Here is a 27404-nt window from a genome sequence, read left to right on the forward strand (position 1 = left end):
CTGCACACTCCTGTACACGGTGGCTCTGGATGTTTCTACTCCAGACTCATTCCACTGCTTCCGCAGGTCCCCCAAGGTCTGGAATCGGTCCTTCTCCACAATCTTCCTCAGGGTCCGGTCACCTCTTCTCGTTGTGCAGCGTTTTCTGCCACACTTTTTACTTCCCACAGACTTCCCACTGAGGTGCCTTGATACAGCACTCTGGGAACAGCCCATTTAGAAATTCCTTTCTGTGTCTTACCCTCTTGCTTGAGGGTGTCAATGATGGCCTTCTGGACAGCAGTCAGGTCGGCAGTCTTACCCATGATTGCGGTTTTGAGTAATGAACCAGGCTGGGAGTTTTTAAAAGCCTCAGGAATCTTTTGCAGGTGTTTAGAGTTAATTAGTTAATTCAGATGATTAGGTTAATAGCTCATTTAGAGAACCTTTTCATGATATGCAAATTTTTTGAGATAGGAATTTTATGTTTTCATGAGCTGTATGCCAAAATCATCCATATTAAAACAATGAAAGGCTTGAACTTCTTCAGTTGTGTGTAATGAATATAAAATATATGAAAGTCTAATGTTTATCAGTACATTACAGAAAATAATATGCTAATTTATTGAGAAGGACGTGTGTGTGTGTGTGTGTGTGTGTGTATATATATATATATATATATATATATATATATATATATACACGCAGTGATAGTATTCTATTAGTAATGCAAATAAGCTTTACATTTGCATTAGTTTTGCTTGTACATCAAGCACCTGTATTTTTTTTCCCCATTACATTTATATTCATCTTATAAAACTTCTCAGCCTAATGGCAAGTTAAGGCCGGACTGCATACAACGTGTACCAAAGTATATGAAGTATACCAAGTTCATAGATGAACTTGGAAAAAAAATGCCATTGGTTAAATGTTTTCATACCCCTTATACAGTACTTGTGTTCTGTATCACAATGGCATTCGACCTGGTGGGTCGTTGCTGCTGCCATCCTGACTTGTATTGCAAAGTATAGCAAATTTAAAAGTAACACAAAGTAATACTAATTAGTATATGCTTTAATAATACTAATACAGTATATGAGTTTTTAAATAAATTTAATATGTAATAAAAATAATAGGAATAATAGTGATTTATTACTATTGTAAGCAACTAGCAGTAAGAAGCAATGACATCTGTCCAGGGAACAATTAAAGAAATCGCACCCCTCCTAAGTTTGTAGTTCCCACTTGGAAATTTAGGAAGGTCTCCTAAGCCCTGAGTTGACATTATATCAGCATGGGCAACTGTCAACAGCACTTAAATATCACATGATTATTTGTATATTGTATTTACCATACAGGTCACATGATCACAATTGCCTGCCTAATACATTGTTTTTTTCTAATTTCTCGCTTAATTCGATACTTTACCAGAATCCTCACTTCCAAGTTTAATTTAACAGTCTAATTCATACAAATTTTACAATTACAACTTTTGTTGCCGCAATCACATGGTTTTATTACATTGCTGAACCAGGCTTTTCTAAATTACTGAGGACGGTGTGTATCTAAAAGATAAGAGGGCTGGTGCATAGCCTGTGGGTTTTAAACACACATATACAGTATATCCCATGTGATTCGTCTGTGATTGAGTTTAAATACTGATAATGGATATCGTAAGTGATATAAAAGCGTTCGCCAGGGGAATCTGTTTCCCTTTCTACTTAAAACCAGACCCATTATGCAGCTTAATGCAGGATCTGTTTCCTAAGAAGTGCGTCTGGTCCCGAGTCTGGCTTTGGATAGATCACATAAATCAGGGTCAAATGTGTGTGTGTGTGTGTGTGTGTGTGTGTATATATACACAGTGGTGTGAAAAACTATTTGCCCCCTTTCTGATTTCTTATTCTTTTGCAGGTTTGTCACACTTGAATGTTTCTGCTCATCAAAAACGTTAACTATTAGTCAAAGATAACATAATTGAACACAAAATGCAGTTTTTAAATGATGGTTTTTATTATTTAGGGAGAAAAAAAATCAAAACCTACATGGCCCTGTGTGAAAAAGTGAAACTTAAATAGGAGCTACCTGACACAGAGAAGTAGACCAAAAGCACCTCAAAAGCTAGACATCATGCCAAGATCCAAAGAAATTCAGGAACAAATGAGAACAAAAGTAATTGAGATCTATCAGTCTAGGTTATAAAGCCATTTCTAAAGCTTTGGGACTCCAGCGAACCACAGTGAGAGCCATTATCCACAAATGGCAAAAACATGGAACAGTGGTGAACCTTCCCAGAAGTGGCCGGCTGACCAAAATTACCCCAAGAGCGCAGAGACAACTCATCCGAGAGGCCACAAAAGACCCCAGGACAACATCTAAAGAACTGCAGGCCTCATTCCTGATTTCTTATTCTTTTGCATGTTTGTCACACAAAATGTTTCTGATCATCAAACACATCAAATTATTAGTCAAAGATAACACAAGTAAACACAAAATGCAGTTTTTAAATGATGGTTTTTATTATTTAGGGAGAAAAAAAAAACCAACCCTACATGGTCCTGTGTGAAAAAGTAATTGCCCCCTTAACCTAATAACTGGTTGGGCCACCCTTAGCAGCAATAACTGCAATCAAGTGCACTCATCTTTGCAGAATTGTTGTAATTCAGCTTTATTTGAGGGTTTTTTTGCATGAACCGCCTTTTTAAGGTCATGCTACAACATCTCAATAGGATTCAGGTCAGGACTTTGACTAGGCCACTCCAAAGTCTTCATTTTGTTTTTCTTCAGCCATTCAGAGGTGGATTTGCTGGTGTGTTTTGGGTTATCGTCCTGCTGCAGCAACCAAGATCGTTTCAGCTTGAGTTGACGAACAGATGGCCGGACATTCTCCTTCAGGATTTTTTGGTAGACAGTAGAATTCATACTTCCATCTATCACAGCAAGCCTTCCAGGTCCTGAAGCAGCAAAACAACCCCAGACCATCACACTACCACCACCATATTTTACTGTTGGTATGATGTTCTTTTTCTGAAATGCTGTGTTACTTTTACGCCAGATGTAACGGGACACGCACCTTCCAAAAAGTTCAACTTTTGTCTCGTCGGTCCACAAGGTATTTTCCCAAAAGTCTTGGCAATCATTGAGATGTTTTTTAGCAAAATTGAGACGAGCCTTAATGTTATTTTTGCTTAAAAGTGGTTTGAGCTTTGGAAATCTGCCATGCAGGCCGTTTTTGCCCAGTCTCTTTCTTATGGTGGGGTCGTGAACACTGACCTTAATTGAGGCAACTAAGGCCTGCAGTTCTTTAGATGTTGTCCTGGGGTCTTTTGTGGCCTCTCGGATGAGTTGTCTCTGCGCTCTTGGGGTAATTTTGGTCAGCCGGCCACTTCTGGGAAGGTTCACCACTGTTCCATGTTTTTGCCATTTGTGGATAATGGCTCTCACTGTGGTTCGCTGGAGTCCCAAAGCTTTAGAAATGGCTTTATAACCTTTACCAGACTTATAGATCCCAATTACTTTTGTTCTCATTTGTTCCTGAATTTCTTTGGATCTTGGCATGATGTCTAGCTTTTGAGGTGTTTTTGGTCTACTTCTCTGTGTCGGGTAGCTCCTATTTAAGTGATTTCTTGATTGAAACAGGTGTGGCAGTAATCAGGCCTGGGGGTGACTACAGAAATTGAACTCAGGTGTGATAAACCACAGTTAAGTTATTTTTTAACAAGGGGGGCAATCACTTTTTCACACAGGGCCATGTAGGTTTTGATTTTTTTTTCTCCCTAAATAATAAAAACCATCGTTTAAAAACTGCATTTTGTGTTCAATTATGTTATCTTTGACTAAAAGTTAACGGGTTTTGATGAGCAGAAACATTTACGTGTGACAAACATGCAAAAGAATAAGAAATCAGGAAGGGGGCAAATAGTTTTTCACACCACTGTACATGTCAGAAGTTACAAGGGACAAGCTGATGGCAGACGCTTCCAGGCCCCTAGGTACAGAGTGGGGAGAGGGTCATGCTCCCTTGACCACACACTTTCACTTTGTGTGAAATCAAATTAAGTAAAATCATAGTGTAATGCTTTTTACCAGTATCCGTGGCATTCTAAAGATCTTGACATAAAATTCTACCTCTTTAAAATCATAATGGTGTTGATACATTCCCTTTAAATAAATGTTAACATACTCAAAAATGACAGAGTGTGTGGTTTACCCAGGTGGCACAGGGTGGTTGGGCCTGCTCATCCTTGTTTGCAACTATATTTATTATCATAAGATTATTATTATTATCATATAGATATTAACATTGTGGGGCCCAAGCACTATGACATCAGCACAATGTCATGGCTACTGTATTACATTATCATTGCTATGACAGTGTGATGTCTGAAAGTGCAATGTGAGGCGTTTTCGCAACGAAAACGTTTCGCATAAACAGCAAGGGTTAAGTGAAGCTCGGATTTTACTCTAATTTACTGACCTATCTCTTGGATATACAATATATATTCCAGAGTGTGTTTCTCTTAAGAATGTGTTGCAAAAAAAGAGGAAGGGAAAACATTTTGTTTTGGAACAAATGTCTTACGTCTTTATGCCATATGCTCAAGAGAAGATTCCTTTAAAAAAAAGTTACACATGACACATGCTATTCTCTAAACACATAGAGACACATGATTTCAGATGGTTATTTTTAACACGTTTATATGAATATTAACACCCTGGGTAGATGTCCTCCGATAATATCACATTGTTTGTTAACTCTCAAGTGACAGTTTGTCATCGAATTGCTGTTGCCATGCCAGAAAGTCACAAGGAAACAGTATATATTATAAAAGTTGCACAGACCACTACACTGGCACAACAGGTGGAAGGACAAACACGGCACATTTTTTAAAGGTGGTGTATAACTTTTGAAAGTGTTAAAAAAATATTATGGTATAGTATGAAAATTAAAAATAATTGTTTAAATCACTGCATGCAAAATGCATATAGTTTATGTGATCTTATTGAACATAGAACTATTTAACATCTAAAAAATCACAGGTAACTGATGAGCGGTGAAAAGACAAATACAGAAGTTGGGAAAGTGTTATAGTATTGAAATGTAAATTTTTTAAAATGACCTTCATGCAAAATGCATATAATTTACATCATATTATTGAACATGGAACTGATTAACACTAAAAGATTTAATAAATTGGCATTTTTACAGGTTTATAGAAAGTGATGGAAAATGGATCATACAGATATGAGATTCTCAGGATTGAAGGATTGCAGATTACGCGTTACTTAGTTTATCCAGTGTTTGCTTCTCTATTCTTGATCTATCTGTTTATTATGGTATCTAATATTGGCATTGTCATGATGATAGCAATGGACAAAGCTCTTCACAAACCAATGTACTTCCTTTTCTGTAACCTTCCCTTGAGTGATGTAGTCGGCGCTACTGTCGTACTGCCTAGGTTACTCAAAGACATTGTGGCTGAATCTGACAGGTATATTAGCTTTATTGCTTGTGTATTGCAAGCCTTTGGTGTTCACTCTTTGAGTTCGAGTGCACACACTATATTAATTATCATGGCTTTCGACAGGTACGTGGCCATATGTGACCCGCTAAGATACCACACCATAATGAATAATATAATGGTTGTAAGGCTCTCTGTAATAGCTTGGATAATTGCTACTGTCCCAGTCGGGGCATATTTGGTGCCCACTGTAAGGCTCTCGCATTGTACTTCAGTGATATCTAATCCCTTCTGTGACAATCCTTCTCTGTTTAAACTTTCCTGTGAGAATTTGTCACTTAATCAGATCATTGGTTTAATTACCTCAATCATGTTTTGGATGACATCAATATCATGTATTGCTGTTACCTATCTAAAGATCGCACATGTATGTTTAAAAAATAAAAACAGCATGATAAAAGGCAAGGCCATAAAAACATGTAGCACACATCTGATTGTGTATCTCATTCTGCTTGGATGCGGCAGTACTGTAATTATTTTGCACCGTTTCTCAGCTTATGAGGAACTTCGAAATGTGGCCAGTGTCTTATTTTGTGTTATTCCATCAAGCCTTAACCCTGTCGTATACGGCCTTCAGACAAAAGAAATTAGACAGGGGCTTAAGCAGATATTCCTGAAAAGGAAAGTGATTCCAGGATGACTTCCTTTTTGGTAAATATTTAAAGTATACAATATATGTATTTCTATACTTTATATCGTAAAAAATATTATCAGAAAATTATTTACATGTTTAAAAAATACTGTTTTACGGTCCCAGTAAAATTAATTATTACCTTGTTCATCATTTTATTCAGATGTTATACACTGGTTATACATATATTGTCGGATATATATTTTCAAAGAAACAATGGTTTCTCAACCCTGACCCTGGTTGACCTCCCACCCTGCAAGTTTTAGTCTTTTTCGTACCTCGAGTTAACAGCTTTTTTTAAATTGAAGGTGAGTGTAATGGAGCAGGGGAAACACTAAAATGTGCAAAATCCTCAAGAATCAGGGTGGAGAACCACTGTTGCAATGCACGAACTAAACACTAATTATTTTTTTAAACTGCACTTAAGTAGACATTTTTGCAGGTAATTCTTAACATTCACCATCATTTGTATCACATATTTTTTCTGTGAAAATTGGTCTATTGTGTATTATTGTACCTCCTTTACTTATGTGAAAACATTTTTGTGTAATATAAAAAATAATTTATGAAGTAGTAATGTTTAGAATATTTTTTTTAACTGGTGCATGTTTAATGTCATAAAAGAATCATGTTAAGCAAACGGTTGAATTTAAAAACATTAAAATGCCTAATACATTGCAGCATATACAGTATATATGAATGTATATCTGAAATGTAACTTTTGAGTGATCATCAACTGTATAATCTATGCAGAATTTATTGCAAACTACACAACACACTACAAATATTACTAGTTTATCTATATATTAGTTACTACAATACATATAATAAAAAAAAGTTGCTACAAATGTACACAGCACTTTGTTCTGTTGGATCTGGCACTTCTAACAGTGAATGCTGTAATGAACATCAAACCAAATTAATTGATCTGGAATTGTTTTCCTCTTTTTATTAAATATAGTGTTAAATAAATCTTTGTGGTTTGTATGCACTATAACTGGTGTCAAATAGAAGTAATAATAATAAGAAGAAGAAGAATAGTTACAAGCAACAATGATCAGCACCCTGCGTCATTGCCACCCGGGCACACCAGAAAGACAGTGGGTTCCCTTTCAAAGGCTACACTCGATGCTGCGTAAAACGCTATGGGAACATCTTGTCATGTTGCCGGTTTTGAAGCATGTGTGTATCAAACACGCCAAATTTTTAGCTTTTATAACCTCGGTCAGGTGACGTCATCTGATAGAACGCACCTGCAGGTTATAAATAGGAGTGAACCGGAAACATTCCTCAGATTCTTGTCTTCACCTAGTTGTGAGCGTGTTGTGTCTAACCAGCAAAATAAGTGTTTAACTCACTGATAATGGCAGAGTTTTAAGCGAGATGTCCCTCCGTGTGTATAATTCATATCGGAGGGCGATCTCTACACTTTACTGCTTCGATTAAGTGCTACGTGCGTGCCTCGCATTCCTTCGAGCCGCCGCGCATTCCTGGGGCTTAAACTCGTGCATCCGGCAAAGCAGTGAGAGACGGATTAAAAAACTCTTTTCTTTCACGTTCTCATCGGATCGGGAAATTCCTCTGTCCGCTTTCAAGCGCGCCCTGGCGCTTCTTGTGAATGGGCAAGGATAAACATCCTCTCTTGCTTCCGCGGAGATGGTAATAGCCTCTAAGCATTAAAAATAAATAAATTAAAATAAATAAATAAAAACATAGACGGCAGGTTATGCCGGGTGGCCGGGGGGCGGAGCCTCAACAACGCTCTCTCTCCCCTTTTCTTAGCAATCTCCATATGAGTTAACCCTTTCATGGAGTAAGCTGTATTCATCCCTTGTTTTCCTGCCATCAACTTATTTATTTATTTAAATATAGTTAAGGTAGAAACGCGGAGTTATATGATGACACCCAGATAGAAGAGACGCTTCCAGGGACATCTCTCTTCTGGGACATCATCCTTCCTGGAAAGCTATTACTTCCTTTCAAGCGGTGTAGACTTTTTATCTTCCCTGGAGGGAAAAGCTTTTCAGGCAGCAGGTCAGGTTAGTGCTCCATTGCACACTATGGTGGTTTTGCACTCCTACCAGGCTGACCTGCTGAGAGACTTGAGTACTGGCGGGGCTCTGCAAGGTAGGCATATTGGACTTACGCTGGGCCACAGACTTGTCTCTTCGTGCAACAAAGCAGACGGCTCGTGCTATTGGCCGTTTTATGGCTGCTATGGTCTCCGCGGAGAGACACTTGTGGTTGAATCTCAGGGGCATCAAGGAGAAGGATCGTGTATTCCTCCTCGATGCCCCATCTCGCCTCCCGGCCTACCTGGCGATGTCGTTAACTCGGTCGCCACTGGGTTCATGAGGCGAAGTTATATAACAAGCCTTCGGGAAATTCCTTCTCCGCCTTGCTCAAGAGTCGGGACTGTCGGCCACCCAGTCTCGACCGGGTCTAACTGTTGCAAGGCGTGAAACACACAAGGAGAGTGTTTTGGAGCTGGGCACCCCCTCGCAAGATTGGGGTGCGTCACGCAATCCGCCTCAAAAGAGGTCAGACTGGCATATTGTCTTCACAAAGAAGCCCTGAGGTTCATGTGCCCAGGACCATGGGGGGTGGCCCCCCAATGGGAAGAGGCACGCAGAATTCCTTTTAAAGAATGAAGTGTTCTCCCTGGCACCCCCAGGAGGTTGGTGTTCTTGCTCCGCCACCACTGGTGTTTCGGGCAACTCCAGTCTCCAATAAAATGTTAGTTCTTCCGGTTTTTCCTGCCATGTTTCAGGATGCCGAACATCTAACATCCCCCCGTTTAACCAAGCCGCTGAGCTTTGCCCCTTTCAGAGAAACTGGCAGCGTGGAAGCTACTGCCAAGTATATCTCCTTGGGTACTAAGCACTGTACAGAGAAACTACAGGATTCAGTTCTCATATCACCCTCCGCGTTTCAATGGCGTGGTCTCCACTTCCATGAAACCGGAAAGTGCGCAATAGGTACGGGGGGCTGCGTCTAATTTTTTTGATTTTGCGGGCTTTACCACTATCTAAAAATGAATCAATAGAAATATTGCCACAACACAGGAGGTTCCTGAGGTTCGCTTTCGGGGGCGAAGCTTACCAGTATCGGGTCCTTCCATTTGGTGACTGGCTGGCCCAGTCTCAGTAGCTAGCCCTTCGACATCAGCATGTCGTTCTAGCTAATCTTTGTTTCCTAGGATTGAGATCCAATGCCATAAAAGCATGCTCTTTCCTGTTTAGAGGAAATCAAGCTAGACCAGAAAGTGATCATCACTTTCAGAGATCTTAGCTCTTATGGCAGCTGTATCTACGGTGACACCTTTGGGCCTTCTGCACATGAGAGCATTTCAGTTGTGGCTAAGAACCAGGGGATTTTACTCTAGGGCCAATCCCCAATAAGGGCTACGCGCCAGGTGCTTCGTACCCTTCCTATGTGGTTCAGACCCTGGTTTCTGACTCTGGGTCCCACTCTAAGTTCGTCTTGTCGGCGCAGATGCTAACGACAGACGCTTCCCTCATGGGCTGGGGTGCGGACTTAGATGACCGTCCAGCCCAAGTGAGCTGGAGAGGCCATCTTTTTGCGCGGCACATCAATTGCCTCAAAATCATGGCTCTATTTTAGGCCCTAAAATACTTCCTCCAGCAGTTGAGACTACCATGTCCTAGTGCGGGTGGACAACACTATGGCAGTCTCATATATTAATCGCCAGGGCGGACTGTGCTTGCGCTGCTAAATAGCTAGCGCACCAGGTTCCTGTCCCTCAGAGCGATTTACATTCTGTGAAAATTTCATGTAGCGGAGGTGGGCGCCTCGCAAGATCAGCAAATGTCTCTGACTTCCAGCCCCTGCGTCTGGACGCCTTGGCGGTCCCTGAACAGTCAAGCTGGTCTTCCAGCCAGGGTAATTAAGACTATTCTAAGTGCTAAGGCTGCCTCCCCTCAAATAGAATGTATTTAAAAGTTGGTGCATGACGAAGCAGGTAGACCCAGTCCACTGCCGAATTGGAGTTTCTGTAGGAAAAATTTATCCTCTGGCTTGTGCCCCCTTGTTGAACCAATAGAGTCAGCGCCTCAGGTTTCTGACCCTGTCATGATTTATGCCCTGTCTGCCTCGTATTCCTTTTTTTCTCCACGCTGTCACCTTACCCACGTGCCCATGTTTTCCCCCAGCCTGTCATGCATTCTTTCCCACGCCCCCGTTTCCGCCCCGTCCACACACCTGTTTCTCATCTCCTCCGCTGATTATCCCAGTGATTTAAGCACGCGCTGCGCGCTGCTCAGATCGCTGGATTATTGTGTGTAGTTATACCTCGATTCTCTCGCGTTTTCTTTCATTGTCTTTCACGTTACGACCTCGCTTTGTTTTCTCTCGTTTTTGATTTTTTGCCTGCCGATTTTGATTGTTCGCCTGCCTTTTGATCTCCCGGTTTCGACTCACGCTTCCCCCTTTGATTTACGGCTCCTGTCTCTCGTCCTTTTGGTTTCGCTTTGCCTCGCTGCTTGTCTTCCCGGTTTTGACCTCGCGCTTTCCTTTTGACTACGGCTCTCGCTTTGTGTTTTGTTTTTGACGCTCGCTCACGCCTCCGACCACGCCCCCCACATCTCGATACAGTCATTATCCGCGCTTGGATTCATATCGTTCTGCCATTTCCCGCGTGACAGAATAATCCAGCCAGCTATGGATCCAGCGGCTTCTGACCGTATGAGAGCGGCATTGGAGAGTCAAGGTGCTTTGCTTGGAACTCATCAACAGGAACTGCTCAGCACAAAGCAGACTCTCGCTGACGTCACGTCCCAGCTCCAGAGGCTCCAACTCTCCCTACCGCAAGGAGCCAACCCCCACGTGCAGCAGGAGCCACGCCTCCCCGCCCCGCCCACCTACGAGGGAGATCCAGGCACCTGCCGCTCCTTTCTATCTCAGTGTTCCCTGATCTTCGAACTCCAAGCCTCCGCCTTCTCAACCGAACGATCCAAGGTGGCCTACGTCATCACGCTCCTGTCAGGACGTGCCCGGGAATGGAGCACCGCGCTTTGGGATGCCCACGACCCCTGCTGCTCCAATTACGAGGACTTCGCCAGAGAAATGAAGAGGGTGTTCGACCGCTCATGCCACGGCAGAGAGGCAGGCCGAAGACTGCTAAAACTCCGCCACGGCTCGCTCTCGGCCCATAATTATGCCATTGAGTTCCAGACCCTGGCCCTCTCCAGCGGCTGGAACAACCGAGCGCTATGTGACGTATTTATGGAGGGGCTGACAGAGAAGCTCCAAGATGAGCTAATATCACGAGAGCTCCCCTCGTCTCTCCAAGAGCTTATGGATCTGGCCGGCCGAGTAGATGCACGCCTCCGTCTTCGTAGGCCGGTCCGGTTTTCTCCACCCAGGACTCTGCCGCGACCTCCACCTTTACGAGTTGAACCCCAGGAGGAACCCATGCAACTGGGCAGAACCCGCATCACCCAAGAAGAGCGTCTCCGCCGCCGAGTGGAAGGGGCCTGCTTTTACTGTGGGAAACCAGGACACCTACTCAGGAACTGTCCAGCAAAAGGGGGCGCCCTCTAGTTCAGCTGGGAGACTCCCAGAGCAATGTCACCTGCTTCCCATCCTTCTCATCCATGAGCGACAGACCCACCTTGTGCAGGCCCTGGTTGACTCAGGTTCAGATCGTAACCTGCTAAATGCGGCTTCAGCCAAAACCCTGGGTATTCCCGCGCTGCCCTTGGAGAACCATCTCAAGGTCCAGGCCCTCGACGGGAGTCCGCTCCCATCTATCACCCACAGAACCCCTCTCATTGGTCTAAGGGTCTCCGGCAACCACTTGGAACAGACGTCGCTGTTCATCATGGAGGGGTCACATGCCACGGTCGTCCTAGGCCTCCCCTGGTTAACCCAACACAACCCGCACATTGATTGGGTCAGGAACTCGATCGTAGCCTGGAACCCATCTTGTTCCACGTCATGTTTACGCGCCGCCACCACGCCATGCCTCGACCCCGTTCCCACAGAGGAGTCACTGGACCCCACACGCACCCGTGTCCCCCCAGAATACCATGACCTCAGGATCGTGTTTAGCAAATCTCGTGCTGTCTCTCTTCCCCCTCACCAACCATATGACTGCGCCATTGACCTTCTCCCAGGCACCACCCCCCCCAAGGGCCGTCTTTACTCTCTGTCACCCAAGGAACGCCAAGCTATGGATCAGTACATCACGAAATCCCTCGCTGCAGGAATCATCCGCCCTTCTTCTTCTCCGGCAGGAGCTGGATTCTTTTTTGTAGGCAAAAAAGATGGGTCCCTTCGCCCGTGCATTGATTATAGGGGCCTCAACGACATTAGAATAAAGAACCGGTACCCCCTTACTCTAATGTTTACTGCCTTCAAACTTCTTCAGGGGGCCAGCACCTTCACCAAGCTCGATCTGCGCAATGCCTATCACCTTGTCCGCATTCGGGAAGGGGATGAATGGAAAACAGCCTTCAATACGCCAACTGGACATTATGAATATCTGGTGGTCCCCTTTGGACTTACTAATGCCCCTGGAGTCTTTCAGGCCTTAATCAATGACGTTCTCAGAGATTTCCTCAATTCTTTTGTATTGGTCTATCTGGATGATATCCTGATCTTCTCTCAGAACCCAGAAGAACACCAACATCACGTCAGGCAGGTGCTGCAGAGGCTGCTGGAGAACAACTTGTTCATCAAGGCTGAGAAGTGCGAGTTTCACACCACGTCTACCACGTTCCTCGGGTTCACCATCGGCCCCAAAGGCATCGAGATGGAACCTGCTAAGGTCCAAGCTGTCACTAGGTGGCCCACCCCTACCTCACGACAAGAACTTCAGTGAGGTAGGGCCGTAGATCGCCGCCCCTCTAACAGCCCTCACGTCTACTAAGACCCATTTCTGCTGGAACCCGGAATCTGAGAAAGCCTTCAGCGAACTTAAGAAGCGGTTCACCTCCGCCCCGATCCTCACCATCCCAGACCCGTCACGTCAGTTCATCGTGGAGGTCGACGCCTCCAGCACTGGAGTAAGAGGAATCCTCTCACAAAGATCCAACCTGGATAATAAACTGCACCCATGCTCCTTCTTCTCCCACCGCCTAACTCCTGCTGAAAGTAATTACGGCATCGGAGACCGTGAACTCTTAGCCATCAAGTTAGCCCTGGAGGAATGGAGACACTGGCTAGAGGGAACGGAGGTCCCATTCCTAGTTTGGACCGACCACAGGAACCTCGAGTACCTACGGAGCGCCAAGAGGCTCAATTCTCGCCAGGCCCGTTGGTCCCTCTTCTTCGCAAGGTTCAACTTTTCCCTCTCCTACCGACCAGGGTCTAAGAACACCAAGCCGGACGCCCTTTCGAGACTATTTACGACCACCCAAGACCCTGCCACAGGTGAAACTATTTTGCCACCCCCCTGCCTACTCACCGTGGCCGAGCTCCAAGCATGTCAACACGGCCCCAGCTGGCTTCCTCAGACCTCTGCCCTTCCCTCATCGCCCCTGGTCCAACATTGCCCTGGACTTCGTCACTGGGCTACCCCCCTCCGCCGGCCACACCTGCATCATGACCGTGGTTGATCGGTTCTCTAAAGCTGCTCACGTTATCCCCCTACCAAAACTTCCGTCCGCCAAGGAGACTGCTGAGCTCATGATTAACCACGTGTTCAAGCTCCACGGCCTGCCTATGGACATTGTCTCAGATCGGGGCCCACAGTTCACCTCTCGATTCTGGAAAGCATTCTGTAAGCTAATTGAGGCCACTCCCAGCTTGTCCTCTGGTTTCCACCCCCAATCTAACGGCCAGACGGAGAGAAAGAACCAGTCCCTCGAAATTGCCCTGAGGTGTATGGCTGCTCGAGATGTTACCTCCTGGAGCCGTTTCCTACCTTGGGTTGAGTACGCCCATAACTCCCAACCATCATCATCTACCGGTCTGTCTCCCTTCCAGTGCTGCCTGGGCTATCAACCGCCACTATTCCCGTCTCAGGAGGAGGAGGTCAGCGTCCCATCTGCCCAAGCTTTTGTCAGGCGCTGCAAAAAGACCTAGCTGCAAGCGAGGAGAACGCTGTTACAGGTCGGCAAAAGATACAAGACACAGGCCGACCGCAGACGCTCTCAGGCTCCCAAGTACAGGGTGGGACAGAAAGTCATGCTCGCTGCAAGAGATATCCCCCTAAAGACCACCTGCCGCAAGCTCTCCCCTCGTTACCTCGGCCCCTTCACCATCACCAAGATAGTCAACCCCTGCGCTGTTAAACTCTTGCTCCCCTCAACTATGCGGCAAATTAATCCTACATTCCACGTGTCCCAGCTGCGCTGTCTCGCCTCATGCCCATTATTTGTTTTTGACGCTTCGCTGACGGACTCGATACAGTCATTATCCGCGCTTGGATTCATATCGTTCTGCCATTTCCTGCGTGACAGACCCTTAAGATGTTTTTTCTAAATGGTGTTACCTTTCTAAGAGGATCGGAGATCCCTATTGTTTTTGAAGCCTTCTGTCCTCCGCCTTACAGCTTCGGAGCAGGAGAGACTTCACTCACTGTGTACAGTACGTGCTCTTCAGATTTACGTCCACTGCAAGTCAGAGCAGCTTTTACATGTTACGGGGCCACAAGCTGCGTGAGAGATGCTATTGCCCTCTCCTATGAGGCGCGTGGGCTCACTTCGCCTCTAGGAATCAGGGCTCATTCAACCAGGGGAATCGCCTCATCTATTGCATTAGCAAGAGGTATTCCCTTGCAGCAAGTTTGTGACACGGAGGGTTGGTCCTCTCCGCACACATTTGCCAACATGCATCCTATTGTTTTGAAGCCTTCTGTCCTCCGCCTTACAGCTTCGGAGCGGGAGAGACTTCACTTACTGTGTCCAGTACGTGCTCTTCAGATTTACGTCCACCGCATTAGCTAGTGGCGTAAGTCAGAGCAGCTTTTACATGGTCTGGGGCCGCAACAGGAGGTGGCCCCCACTACACTGGGCTCTTGCCCCCTCCTATGAGGCGCGTGGGCTCACTTCGCCTCTAGGAATCAGGGCTCATTTAATCAGGGGGATCGTCTCATCTATTGCACTAGCAAGAGGTATTCCCCTGCAGCAAGTGTTTGACACGGAGGGTTGTCCTCTCCGCACACATTTATTGCATTTATACTCTGGATGTTCATGCTACTCTGGGCCCACGGGTCCTCGAGTCAGCTACCCAGACATAGTTCTAAGACCTTCTCGGCCTTGTGTGCACACGCTACACAACCTTGGAGTCCAGAAACTTGCAGTGCGGCGGCGTTGGCACTCTCGTTCCCATAGTGTTTTCACACAGCATCGAGTGTAGCCTTCGAAAGGGAACGTCTCGGGTTACTTTGTTGTAACCCTGTTCCCTGAAAAGGCGGGAAGATGCTGCGTCCCAATGCCGCACTGCCTACGTGACTGAACGTCCGTTCAGACAAATCAATCTGAGGAATGTTTCCGGTTTACTCCTATTTATAACCTGCAGGTGCATGCCATCAGATGACGTCACCTGACCAAGGTTATATAAGCCAAAATTTGGCGTGTTTGATACACACATGCTTCACAACCGGCAACACAAAAAGATGTTCCTATAGCGTTTTCACGCAGCATCGAGTGTAGCCTTTGAAAGGGAACAGTCAAGCGCCATCTGCTGTTGAAAATGCAGATGACTCTAATTATCTTTTTTTTCCCCACAGAGAATTATCTTTTTTTTACTTCAAGGATTCACATACATTTTTCACTAGCACTATGGGGTTTTTATGGTTGTTCTCAGTAATTTTTTGTTAGGATTTTAGGCACATTATATTTGTCAATACTCTATTTGTCAATTTTGTTTTGGAACAAATGTCTTATGTCCATATGCTCAAGAGAGGATTCTTAAAAAAAAAAAAAAAAAAGGAAGTTACACATGCAATTCTCTAAACACATAGAGAAATGAGAAGTGGCTTGGGGTTCAAATGGTTACTTTTCATAGGTTTATATAAATATCAATGCCCTGGGTAGATGTCCTCCGATAATATCACATTGTTTATTAACTCTCAAGTAATGATTTGTTATCAGATTGTTGTTGCCATGCCAGAAAATCACAAGGAAACAGTATAGATTATAAAAGTTGCACAGACCACTACACTGGCACAACAGGTGGAAAGACAAATGCGACACATTTTTTGAAGGTGGTGTATAGCATTTTTCGAAAGTGTAACAGTATTTTTAAACATATATTATGGCATTGTGTTGAAAAGTGAATTGTTTAAATGCATATAGTTTAAGTTGTATTTTTGTACATAGAACTGATTAATACTAAAAAATGTAATAAGTTGGTATTTTTACAGACTTGTGTGATGGAAAATGGATCATACAGATATGAAATTCTCAGGATCGAAGGATTGCGGATCACGCATTATTCATCTTATCCAGTGTTTGCTCTTCTTTTCTTGATCTATCTGTTTATTATGGTATCTAATATTGGCATTGTCATGATGATAGCAATGGACAAAGCTCTTCACAAACCAATGTACTTCCTTTTCTGTAACCTTCCTTTGAGTGATGCAATCAGTGCTACTGTCATACTGCCTAGGTTACTCAAAGACATTGTGGCTGAATCTGACAGGTATATCAGCTTTATCGCTTGTGTAATTCAAGCCTTTAGTATTCACTCTTTGGGTACGAGTGCACACACTATATTAATTATCATGGCTTTTGACAGGTACGTGGCCATATGTCACCCATTAAGATACCACACCATAATGAATAACATAATGGTTGTGAGGCTCTCTGTAACAGCTTGGATAACCGCTATTGTCCCAGTCGGGGTTCTTTTGGCCCTTACAGCAAGGCTCTCTCATTGTACTTCAGTGATATCTAATCCCTTCTGTGACAATCCTTCTCTGTTTAAACTTTCCTGTGAAAATGTGTTACTTAATCAGATTGTTGGTTTGTTCTCCTCAATCACGTATGGGATGATCTCAATATCATGTATCGCTGCTACTTATCTAAAGATTGCACATGTATGTTTAAAAAATCAAAACAGCATGATGAAAGGCAAGGCCATAAAAACATGTAGCACACATCTGATTGTGTATCTCATTTTGCTTGGATGCAGCTGTACTGTAATTATTTTGCACCGTTTCTCAGCTTATGAGTCACTTCGAAATGTGGCCAATATCTTACTTTATGTTATTCCATCAAGCCTTAACCCTGTTGTATACGGCCTTCAGACCAAAGAAATTAGACAGGGGCTTAAGCAGATATTTCTGAGAAGGTAAGTGATTCCAGGATGACTTCTTTATTTATTTAAAGTATACAATATATGTATTTCTATGCTTTATATTTTAGAAAATATTATCAGAAAAATATTTATATTATATATTTATACATTTTTTAAAAACTGTTTTACCTTTCCAGTGAGATTAAGTATTACCTTGTCCATCATTTTATACTGATGTTATACACATATATTGCTGGTAAATATGTTCTCAACCCTGACCCTGGTTGACCTCCCACCCTGCAAGTTTTAGTCTTTTCTAGAAGACTAACTCCCAGCACCAACAAGGTATTTAACAACCTTTTCTGAATTCAAGGGGAGTGTGATGGAGCAGGGGATGTGTATGTGTAAAGTCCTCCCGGATCAGGGTGGAGAACCATTGATCTAAATGCTAATTATTTTTTAACTGCATATAATTAGACAAATATCAAAAGCCTTTAAAATTAGTCAGTGATCTCAGGTTCGCTTTGTACAGTTTTTGGGAACTGGATGGTAAGATTTTTAACATTTGCAGGTAATCCTCAAAATTCAGCACAATTTTTTCATGTGAAAATTAGTCTGTTGTGTAATATTGTAATATTTCATTTCTGTATAATGTTTACATATTTTAATAGAGAAATAATGTATTTTTTATTTTTTGCTGTTACATTTTCAATGTCATAAAATAATAATGCAAAACAAACATTTGTATTTAAAAACATTAGGATGCCTAAGACATTTGTGCAGCATGTGTACATACGTAATCTTTGTGGTTTGTAAGCACTGGAACTAGTGTAAAATAAAAGCAGTAATAATAATAATTATTATAATAGTAATAATAAATATAGTTGCAAGCAAAGATGATGGGCCCAAGCACCCTTTGCCATCGCCTCCAGGGCACACCGCACAACCTGTTTTGAGCGGGGTTAAGACGTACAAAAAGCCATCGCCGCCCGGGTGAACCGCACAACTTGCACACATTATATAGGGCTGAAGTTTAGGCTTAAAAAATATTTTGTGTGTGTGTGTGTGTGTGTGTGAGGGAGAGAAAGATGAGTAAATGTGTTTGTGCATGATTTTGTTTATGTGTCTGTGTGTTAACATTTGTGATGTGTGTGTTAGTATTTTGCATCCTCTGTGTCTTTAGATCACATTGACCCAGTTTGGTGGCAATCATATAAATTCCCTAGGAGAAGTATATCAAAATCCATTGGGTGCATTTTGGCAAATGACCCAAAATAACCTCCTGTCACTTCGTGTCGAATCGAGCCCAAGACATGAAAGTTGTTCAAAAGTTGTTTGGCACAATGAGCTTTAAATGTGTACAGAGTTTCGTGTGTATACGTGCAAGTGTGTATGAGCTATGCAGCAAAATCATGTGTGGGGGCCCCTGAGGGCCCCAGGCCACGTAACTCTCAGGCATCCTGCAGATTTTAACCTGCATGCCAAATTTTATGAATTTTGGAGCATGTTAAGACTCTGCTGGCATTAGGATGCCTGAGAGTCTATGCCCTGTCTATCGCTGTTTCATCCAAAGCTATAACTCAATCAATTTTCCCCCCTCATGGAAGAAGAGTGTATACTCTGGTTAGAGGGGGTGGAGTTCCCACTCCTGGTCTGGACTGACCACAAAAACCTGGAATACCTACAGAGGGTCAAGATGCTAAACTCTTGCCAGGCTTGATCGTCACTTTTCTTTACCAGGTTCAACTTCACTCTCTCCTATCACCCAGGGGCAAAGAACTCCAAGCCAGATGCTCTTTTCAGACAGTTCTTTCCCACTCGCAACTCCACTTCCAATGAGACCATCATCCCTCCATCCTGCTTGCTCACAGCGAGCAAACTTGCTATCAAGACCAAGTTCCAACAAGCCCTGTCTCAGGAACCAGAGCCAAGTAATGTACCTAGGTACTGTCTCAGGAACCAGGGCCTCTTCGTTCCCCTCACTCTATGTTCTCAGGTCCTGGAATGGGCACACAGCTCCAAGCTGTCCTGCCACCCTGACTCAGCTCGAACCTTGTCTCCGGTTTAGCAACTTTTTTGTGGCCCACAGTAAAGAAGAACATTTTCAGTTTTGTGGCAGCATGCAACATGTGTATAAGAAATAAACATGTCAACATGGCCCCAGCAGGCCTCCTAAAACCTTTGCCTATCCCGTACCACACTTAATCTGACATCACTCTAGATTTTGTCACAGGGTTACCCACATCCAATGGCCACACCTTTATTATGACTATGGTGGATCGGTTCTCTAAAGCCGCTCACTTTATCCCCCTGCCAAAACTCCCATCCACCAATCAGATCACCAAACTTATGATTTCAAGCTCCATGTGCTTCCCAAAGACATTGTCTCTGACCATGTGCCACAGTTTACCTCACCGTTTTAAGAGGCGTTTCGCAAACTCATTGAAGCCACCCTTAGTCTGTCCTTAGGGTCCCACCCACAGTCCAACAGCCAGACCGAGAGGAAGAATTTGTCCCTTGAGGTAGCCCTGAGGTGCATGGCCTCCCAACGTATCTCCTCTTGGAGTTCCTGCCCTGGGTGGAGTACGCCAATAACTCCCAAGTCTCATCATCTACCAGTTTTATGACACTTCTAGTTATGCCTGGGCTATCAACTGCCCTTGTTTCTATCTCAGGAGGAGGAAGTCAGCATCCCGTCTGCCCAAACTTTTGTCCGTTGTTGCTGAAAAACCTGGCTGCAAGCTAGAAAGACGCTATTACATGTTTGCAGACGTTTTAAGGGACAAGCTGATGGCAGATGCTCCCAGCCCCCTAAGTACAGAGTGGGCCAGAGGGTCATGCTCGCTACCGAGACATTCCCCTGAAGACTGTCAACCCCTGTGCTGTTAAGCTCTTGCTTCCCTAAACTATGCGGCAGGTCAACCCCACGTTGATGACAATGACATCAAGTGAGTAAAATCATAGTGTAACGCTTTTTTACAGTTTCTGTGGCTTTTTTCTTGACATAAAATTCTACTACTTTAAAATCATGTCATAATAGTGTTTGATACATTCCCTTTAAATGCATGTTAACATGCTCAAATCACGTGTGGTGCACCCATGTGGCGATGACACAGGGTGCTTGGGCCTGCTCATCGCTGTTTGCAACTATATTTATTATCATTGTGGATTTTTTTATATTTCAAATGGGTCAGCCGTAACGACGCCTTACACTTAAGGCCAAAAAGTGGTTAATAACTTTTTGTGTGGCATTATATTGAGTGACATCATAGTGTGATGCTTTTTTTCCAGCATCTGCTGCTTTTTGGGGACCAGTCATCATTGCTTGCAACTACATTTATTATTATTTTTACTATTATTACCTGTGCTTTAAATGGCAAACAAAACACTGATGCCTCGGACTGATGTCTACCCTTCATAAATTTAGTTTTGGACCAAATGTCTTATTTCATATGCTCAAGAGGAGAAATATATAAAATATAAAGTTACCCATGACACATGTAATTCTTTAAACACATAGAGAAATGGCTTGGGGTTCAGATGGTTACTTTTGACAGGTTTATATGAATATTAATGCCCTGGGTAGATGTCCTCCGATAATATCACGTTGTTAGCTCTCAAGTGACAATTTGTGTTCGGATTGCTGTTGCCATGCCAAGTCACAAGGAAACATTATAGATTATAAAAGTTGCACAGACCTATACACTGGCACTACAGGTGGAAAGACAAATACAGCACATTTTTTGAAGGTGGGGTATAACTTTTCGAAAGTGTTAAAAAACTATTATGGTGTAGTAATTGTTAATTAATTGTTTAAATCACTGCATGCAAAATGCATATAGTTTATGTAATATTATTATACATGGAATTAGACACTAAAAAATCACAGACCAATACATTGGCGCAGCAGGTAACTGATGAGCGGTGAAAAGACAAATACGGAAGGTGGTGTATAATTTTTGAAGGTGTTATAGTATTGAAATTTACATTTTAAAAAACGACCTTCATGCAAAATTAATAAATAAATTAATTAATTAATTAATATAAGTTATATTATTAAACATGGAACTGATTAACACAAAAAAAATTTAATAAGTTGGTATTTTTACAGGTTTGTAGAAAGTGATGGAAAATGGATCATTCAGATATGAAATTCTCAGGATTGAAGGATTGCGGATCACGCGTTACTCAGTTTATCCAGTGTTTGCTTCTCTATTCTTGATCTATCTGTTTATTGTGGTATCTAATATTGGCATATGATGACATGATGATAGCAATGGACAAAGCTCTTCACAAACCAATGTACTTCCTTTTCTGTAACCTTCCCTTGAGTGATGTAGTCGGCGCTAGTGTCGTACTGCCTAGGTTACTTAAAGACATTGTGGCTGAATCTGACAGGTATATCAGCTTTATCGCTTGTGTATTGCAAGCCTTTGGTGTTCACTCTTTGGGTACGAGTGCACACACTATATTAATTATCATGGCTTTTGACAGGTACGTGGCCATATGTGACCCGCTAAGATACCACACCATAATGAATAAAATAATGGTTGTAAGGCTCTCTGTAATAGCTTGGATAACCGCTACTGTCCCAGTCGTGGCTTTTTTGGCCCTCACTGCAAGGCTCTCGCATTGTACTTCAGTGATATCTAATCCCTTCTGTGACAATGCTTCTCTGTTTAAACTTTCCTGTGAGAATTTGTTACTTAATCAGATCGTTGGTTTAATTACCTCAGTCATGTATGGGATGATCTCAATATCATGTATTGCTGTTACTTATCTAAAGATCGCACATGTATGTTTAAAAAATAAAAACAGCATGATAAAAGGCAAGGCCATAAAAACATGTAGCACACATCTGATTGTATATATCATTTTGCTTGGATGCGGCAGTACTGTAATTATTTTGCACCGTTTCCCGGCTTATGAGGAACTTCGAAATGTGGCCAATATCTTACTTTATGTTATTCCATCAAGCCTTAACCCTGTTGTATACGGCCTTCAGACCAAAGAAATTAGACAAGGGCTTAAGCAGATATTCCTGAGAAGGAAAGTGATTCCAGGATGACTTCTTTTTTGGTAAATCTTTAAAGTATACAATATATGTATTTCTATGCTTTATATTGTAAAAAATACTATCAGAAAATTATTTATATTAAATATTTATAAGTTTTTAAACAGTTTTACCTTTCCAGTGAAATCAATTATTACCTTGTCCATCATTTTATTTACATTATATATGATTATACATATTTTGTCAGTAAATATGTTTCCTTTGCAAAGAAACAATGGTTTCTCAATCCTGACCCTGGTTGACCTTCCACCCAGCAAGTTTTATCTGTTCTTACCTCCCAGCACTAACCTCCCGTACAAGGTATTTAACAGCCTTTTCTGAATTAAAGGTGCGTGTGATGGAGCAGGGGAAACATTAAAAAGTGTAATGTCCTGAGAAGCATTGCTGTAAAACATCTAAATGCTAATTATTTTTTAACTGCACTTAATTAGACAAATATGAAAAGCGTTTGAAATTGGTAAGTGATCTCAGGTACGTTTTGTACAGTTTTTGGGAACTGGCTGGTAAGATTTTCAAGAATGAGCCACATTTATTCGTCATACTTGCTTATACATTTACAGATAATCCTTAAATTTCCGCATCATTTTTTTCATGTGGAAATTAGTCTGTTTGTAAATATTGTACCTCCTTTACTGATGTGCAAACATTTCTCTATAATGTTTATATTTTTAAATGGAGAAGTAATGTATTTTTAATTTTTTGCTGTTACATTTTTAACGTCATAAAATAATCATGCAAAACAAACATTTGTATTTAAAAACATTAAGATGCCTAGGACATTTGTGCAGCATGTGTATATATATATATATAATCTTTGTGGTTTATATGCACTGCGACTGGTGTAAAATGGAAGCAATAATAATAATAATAATAATAATAATAGTTGCAAACAACGAGGAAAGGCACAAGCACCCTGTGCCATCGTCTCCCGGGCACATTGCACAACCTTTTTGTCATTTGAACGTGTTAAGACCTACAAAAAGCCAGCCTCGCCCAGATGAACTGCACAACTTGCACACATCACACACTATATATGGCTGAGGACAGTTTAGGCCCTAAATATTTCTTGAGTGCATTATTGTGTGTGTGTGTGTGTGTGTGTGTGTGTGTTAACATTTGTGATGTGTGTGTTAGTATGTGTGTAATGCAACGACAGGGGGTCATCAATCCAGTGTCTTCTTTTGCCAATCCCAAGTCTGAATAAATGCAGAGGGTTGTGGCAGGAAGGGCATTTGCCAAATCAAATGATGCGAATCACTAAGAGGACTTCCACACTGTTGACCTACAAGGTGCTGGAGGAAATTTGCCTACTGTTGGTCGATAAAGGAGAGGAGGAAGCCGTGTTCATAAGCAGAAAGAAAAGAGGAAAGGCAAGAGTTTAGGAGTGACAATAGGGACTTTGAATGTTGGGACTTTAACAGCGAAGGCAAGATAGTTGGTTGACATGGTGTGTCTCGGAGACCAGGTGGAAAGGTAGCAAGGCTAGAAGCTTAGAATCAGGTTTCAAGTTGTTTTACCAAGGTGTGGATAGGGAAAGAAATGGACTAGGAGTAATTCTAAAAAAGGAGTTTGTAAAGATCTAGAGGTGAAAAGAATATCAGACAGGTTGATGAGTATAAAGCTGGAAATTGATGGTGTGATGTGCAATGTTGTTAGTGGTTACATAGACCCCCCCCCCCCCTCCAGTGTCTGAGGAGAACGTCCGTAAAAGCGTTTCAGATTCACCACATTCAGTACATCAGTTTTTTGTGGATTGCCCCAAGACAGTGTAATTAATTGGTCCTTTTCTGTTTTTTATTTTTGCTTGTCCCTCCCACTTGGGCGCTAGCTTGGCTGAAAATCTTTTTGCCGTGGAGCAGAGTGGGTGAGTTTTTATCCAAACCAAATCTCCCGGCGGAAAGTGTGCATTTTTCCTCCGGACATTGTAGTATCTGGCTTGTTTGGATTTGTGTTGTTTAACTACTTGTTTCACCTCCTCCATGATACGTCGTTGTCTGTCCAGTAGTGAGTGGGCTGTGTGATCTGGTGGTTGAGGGTGATTGATGAGCCTTTCGAGTGGCCCTTTTAGTTGCCGACCCAGCGTGAGCTCTGCAGGCGTTTTTCCGGCGTTGGGCTGTGTTGATGGCGAATCTGAGCTCTGGTAACCATTGGTCCCAGTTTTGGTGATGGTCCCCGACGTATGAAGCGATCATTGTCTTCAGAGTTCTGTTAACTCGTTCCGTCAGGTTAGTTTGTGGGTGATAGCTGGTTGTTAGCTTCTGTACGCTCCCCCAGGTTTGACAAAGTTGTGCCAGCAGCTATGACGTAAACTGGGGTCCTCGATCGGAAACTAGATATTTGGGGATACCCCATCTAGTAAAGATTTCCTCTCTTAGAACTTTCACCAGTTTTGGAGTCTTAACATCTCTAAGGGGAAACATCTCCACCCATTTGGTGTAATAATCCACCACCACCAGCAGATATTCGTTTTGCCTTTTACTCCGGGGAAAAAGGATCCCACGGTGTGTCCTGGCTCTTGGACCTCCGAGCTCTGTAACAGCCCACTAGGTTTGGTGTTCTCGTTTTTGTATCTTTGACACACCCTGCAGGTTCTTACATATTGCTAGACGTCTTTGCGCCACCATGCCACATATAGCAGCCTCAGCATTGTTTTTAGTTGCCCCAGGTGTCCTCCCAAGGGGTTGTCATGGTAGTAGTGTAGGAAGATGTTAATTAACGACTGGGGAACAACTAGCTGAAATTTCTATCCGTGTCTTACTGGTACCCGGCGATATAACACCCTTTGGTGATGCTTGAATGAGACCCTTTGATCTCGTGTGCTTCTTGGATGGTCTTTAGAGAGCAGCTTTAAGATAGTAGAGTCCTTCTGTTGGGCTTGAGTTATCTCACATAGGTCGCTGGGTAAGTCGGAGGAACATTTAGTGGTTGTGATGGCTATGATGGCTATGATGGCTTCAGCTGCCTTTTGAAGAAATGGCACTTCTTCATATTGAGGGAAAGGTTGGCTTGGATGAGTCTGGAAAATACTGCGTTGAAATGCATTATATGTTGTTACAATGATTGTGAATAGATAATGATGTCATCTGTGTAGACAAAACAATATTTTCCTCTGAGGTCTGCCAAGACCTTCTCCATCAGTTGTTGAAACATTGCTGCTGCATTTCTAAGTTTCAATTCCGGCATGGACCAGAATTGAAACAGACCTTTGGTAGTGATGAAGGCGGTCTTTTCACAGCTGTCTCTCTCCATCTCCACTTGCCAGGAACCGGATTGCAGATCCAATGTTGAGAACCAGGAGGCGCCTACCAGTGATTCGATGATATGTTTTAAAGGCATTGGATATGCATCAGGTTTGATCTTGCTGTTTAATTTTCTAAAATCCACACAGAAACGGTAAGTCCCATCGGATTTTGTTACTAAAACAACGGACAAGGACCATGACGAACATGAAGGTTCAATGATGTGGTCCTTCAGCATCTGGTCGACTTGATCTTCTTCTATTATTTTCTTCTTTAAGGGTGATACTCCATACGCTCTGGATCTAAACGGTGTGTCGTCAGATCAAGTGATTTTGTGTTTCTCTAATGCTATCTTGCCTAGGATGTTAGAGGTGATGCGGGGCCAAGCGGCCATTAGTTTCAGCAGCTCCTCTTCATTGTCGGTGTCCCAGGATGTCATGCTTTCTGTGTTTCCATCAGCGCATATTAGCTCATCCGGTGTTACAGGTAAGGCGAGATACAGATTAGCTGTAGCAGGGAGGTGAGTGTGTCTCCCTTGAGCTGACTTACAAGGCAACGAGAAGGGTTGGGACACTATGAAGGGATGATAAATGACTCCTTCATCTGTTTTCAGCCCGTACTCCCCGAGCAATGTCCAAAATGGCTCCCATTCTTAAGAAGTCCAGTCCCACAATCAGAGAGAAGGCCAGGTGCACGTCGCTCATGATATATGTTTTTAGCTCACATTCGGTGCTGTGCCAGTAGCATGCTATGAGTTTAAGCTCGATGTATTTTTCCATTAGCCATGACAAACTTTTGAGGAGATGGGACGTCACATTTGTCCTCCTGTTCGCCGAGCCGCTGCCATATATGTTCCCTCATCAGCGTGTATAAGCTTCCTCTATCCACCACAGCATTCACCTTCCTTCCTTGCACTGTTACTGGAACCAGGAGAAGCGAAGGAGTTGCCAGAGGTTGAGCAATAGAGAGTCCCGCTACGTGTTTTGAAGAAGGTCGCTCACCTGCTTTCTTATGGCTCTTCTCCTTGCTTTTTGGTGCTCTTGCAGTCTTTTTCCACCCTGAAACCTATCTTCACCAGCTGTTTAACGTTATACACAGTTCCTCCTAGACCTCCTGCCACTCTTGGGTTGATGTTATTCAGGTTTCGACCCACTAGTTCTTCCTCTGAGATATCAGGCTTCCACTTCAGACAGAGGGCACCGTAGTCATAGGCGAAGTCTCTAAGGCGTTGGCCTGGCTGCTGTACCTGAGACCTCAAGTTGTCTTCAACTTCCGTGAGGTAGTCATCAGGTAAGAATGCCGTCATGAATGCCTGCTTAAAAGACTTCCAGTCCTTCACCTTGCCTTTTTCTGCCTTCCACCAGCTCAGAGCCAGTCCTTGTAGAACTTTGCTGAGGGTTCCTAGAAGCTCTGGGCTGGGTAGTGGTCTGATCTCCAGATAATTCTCACACTGCTCGATGAAGTTGATCACATCCGCCTTCTCTGAAGCATCGCCAAAGGCTGGAAACTCCAGGCGGATGGGCGTTCAACCATAAAAGGAAGAAGAAGAGGGTGAAACTGAGGAGGTAAGCTAAGCAGAAGAGTGTGCTGAAACACAATGAGGAATGTTGTATGTAACATGACTGCTTGTTGCTGTACCTTTGCCGTAGGCGCTGTGATTGGAGTGGAAGAATGTGGAGCAAGAGATTGAGGAGATGCAGAGGTGTAGGCCTGTAACCTTTGGATGGTGGGTGTACTAGTGAGCCGGAGTT

The 27404-nt window shown here is 43.1% G+C and overlaps 2 protein-coding genes and 1 pseudogene across 2 annotated transcripts; all 3 read left to right on the top strand.

Moving 5' to 3' along the window:
* Window positions 1-5202: 5202 nt before the first annotated feature.
* LOC128507748 (olfactory receptor 10AG1-like) lies at window positions 5203-6141 on the top strand. The gene has a single exon (XM_053478821.1). The coding sequence runs from the start codon at window positions 5203-5205 to the stop codon at window positions 6139-6141; it is 939 nt and encodes a 312-aa protein (XP_053334796.1).
* A 10333-nt stretch (window positions 6142-16474) lies between these two features.
* LOC128507700 (olfactory receptor 4E1-like) lies at window positions 16475-17398 on the top strand. The gene has a single exon (XM_053478766.1). The coding sequence runs from the start codon at window positions 16475-16477 to the stop codon at window positions 17396-17398; it is 924 nt and encodes a 307-aa protein (XP_053334741.1).
* A 4067-nt stretch (window positions 17399-21465) lies between these two features.
* Window positions 21466-22408, top strand: LOC128507677 (olfactory receptor 52N2-like; annotated as a pseudogene).
* Window positions 22409-27404: the final 4996 nt, after the last annotated feature.

The sequence above is a fragment of the Clarias gariepinus genome, chromosome 19 (genome assembly GCF_024256425.1).
Source record: "Clarias gariepinus isolate MV-2021 ecotype Netherlands chromosome 19, CGAR_prim_01v2, whole genome shotgun sequence".
Taxonomy (NCBI): domain Eukaryota; kingdom Metazoa; phylum Chordata; class Actinopteri; order Siluriformes; family Clariidae; genus Clarias; species Clarias gariepinus.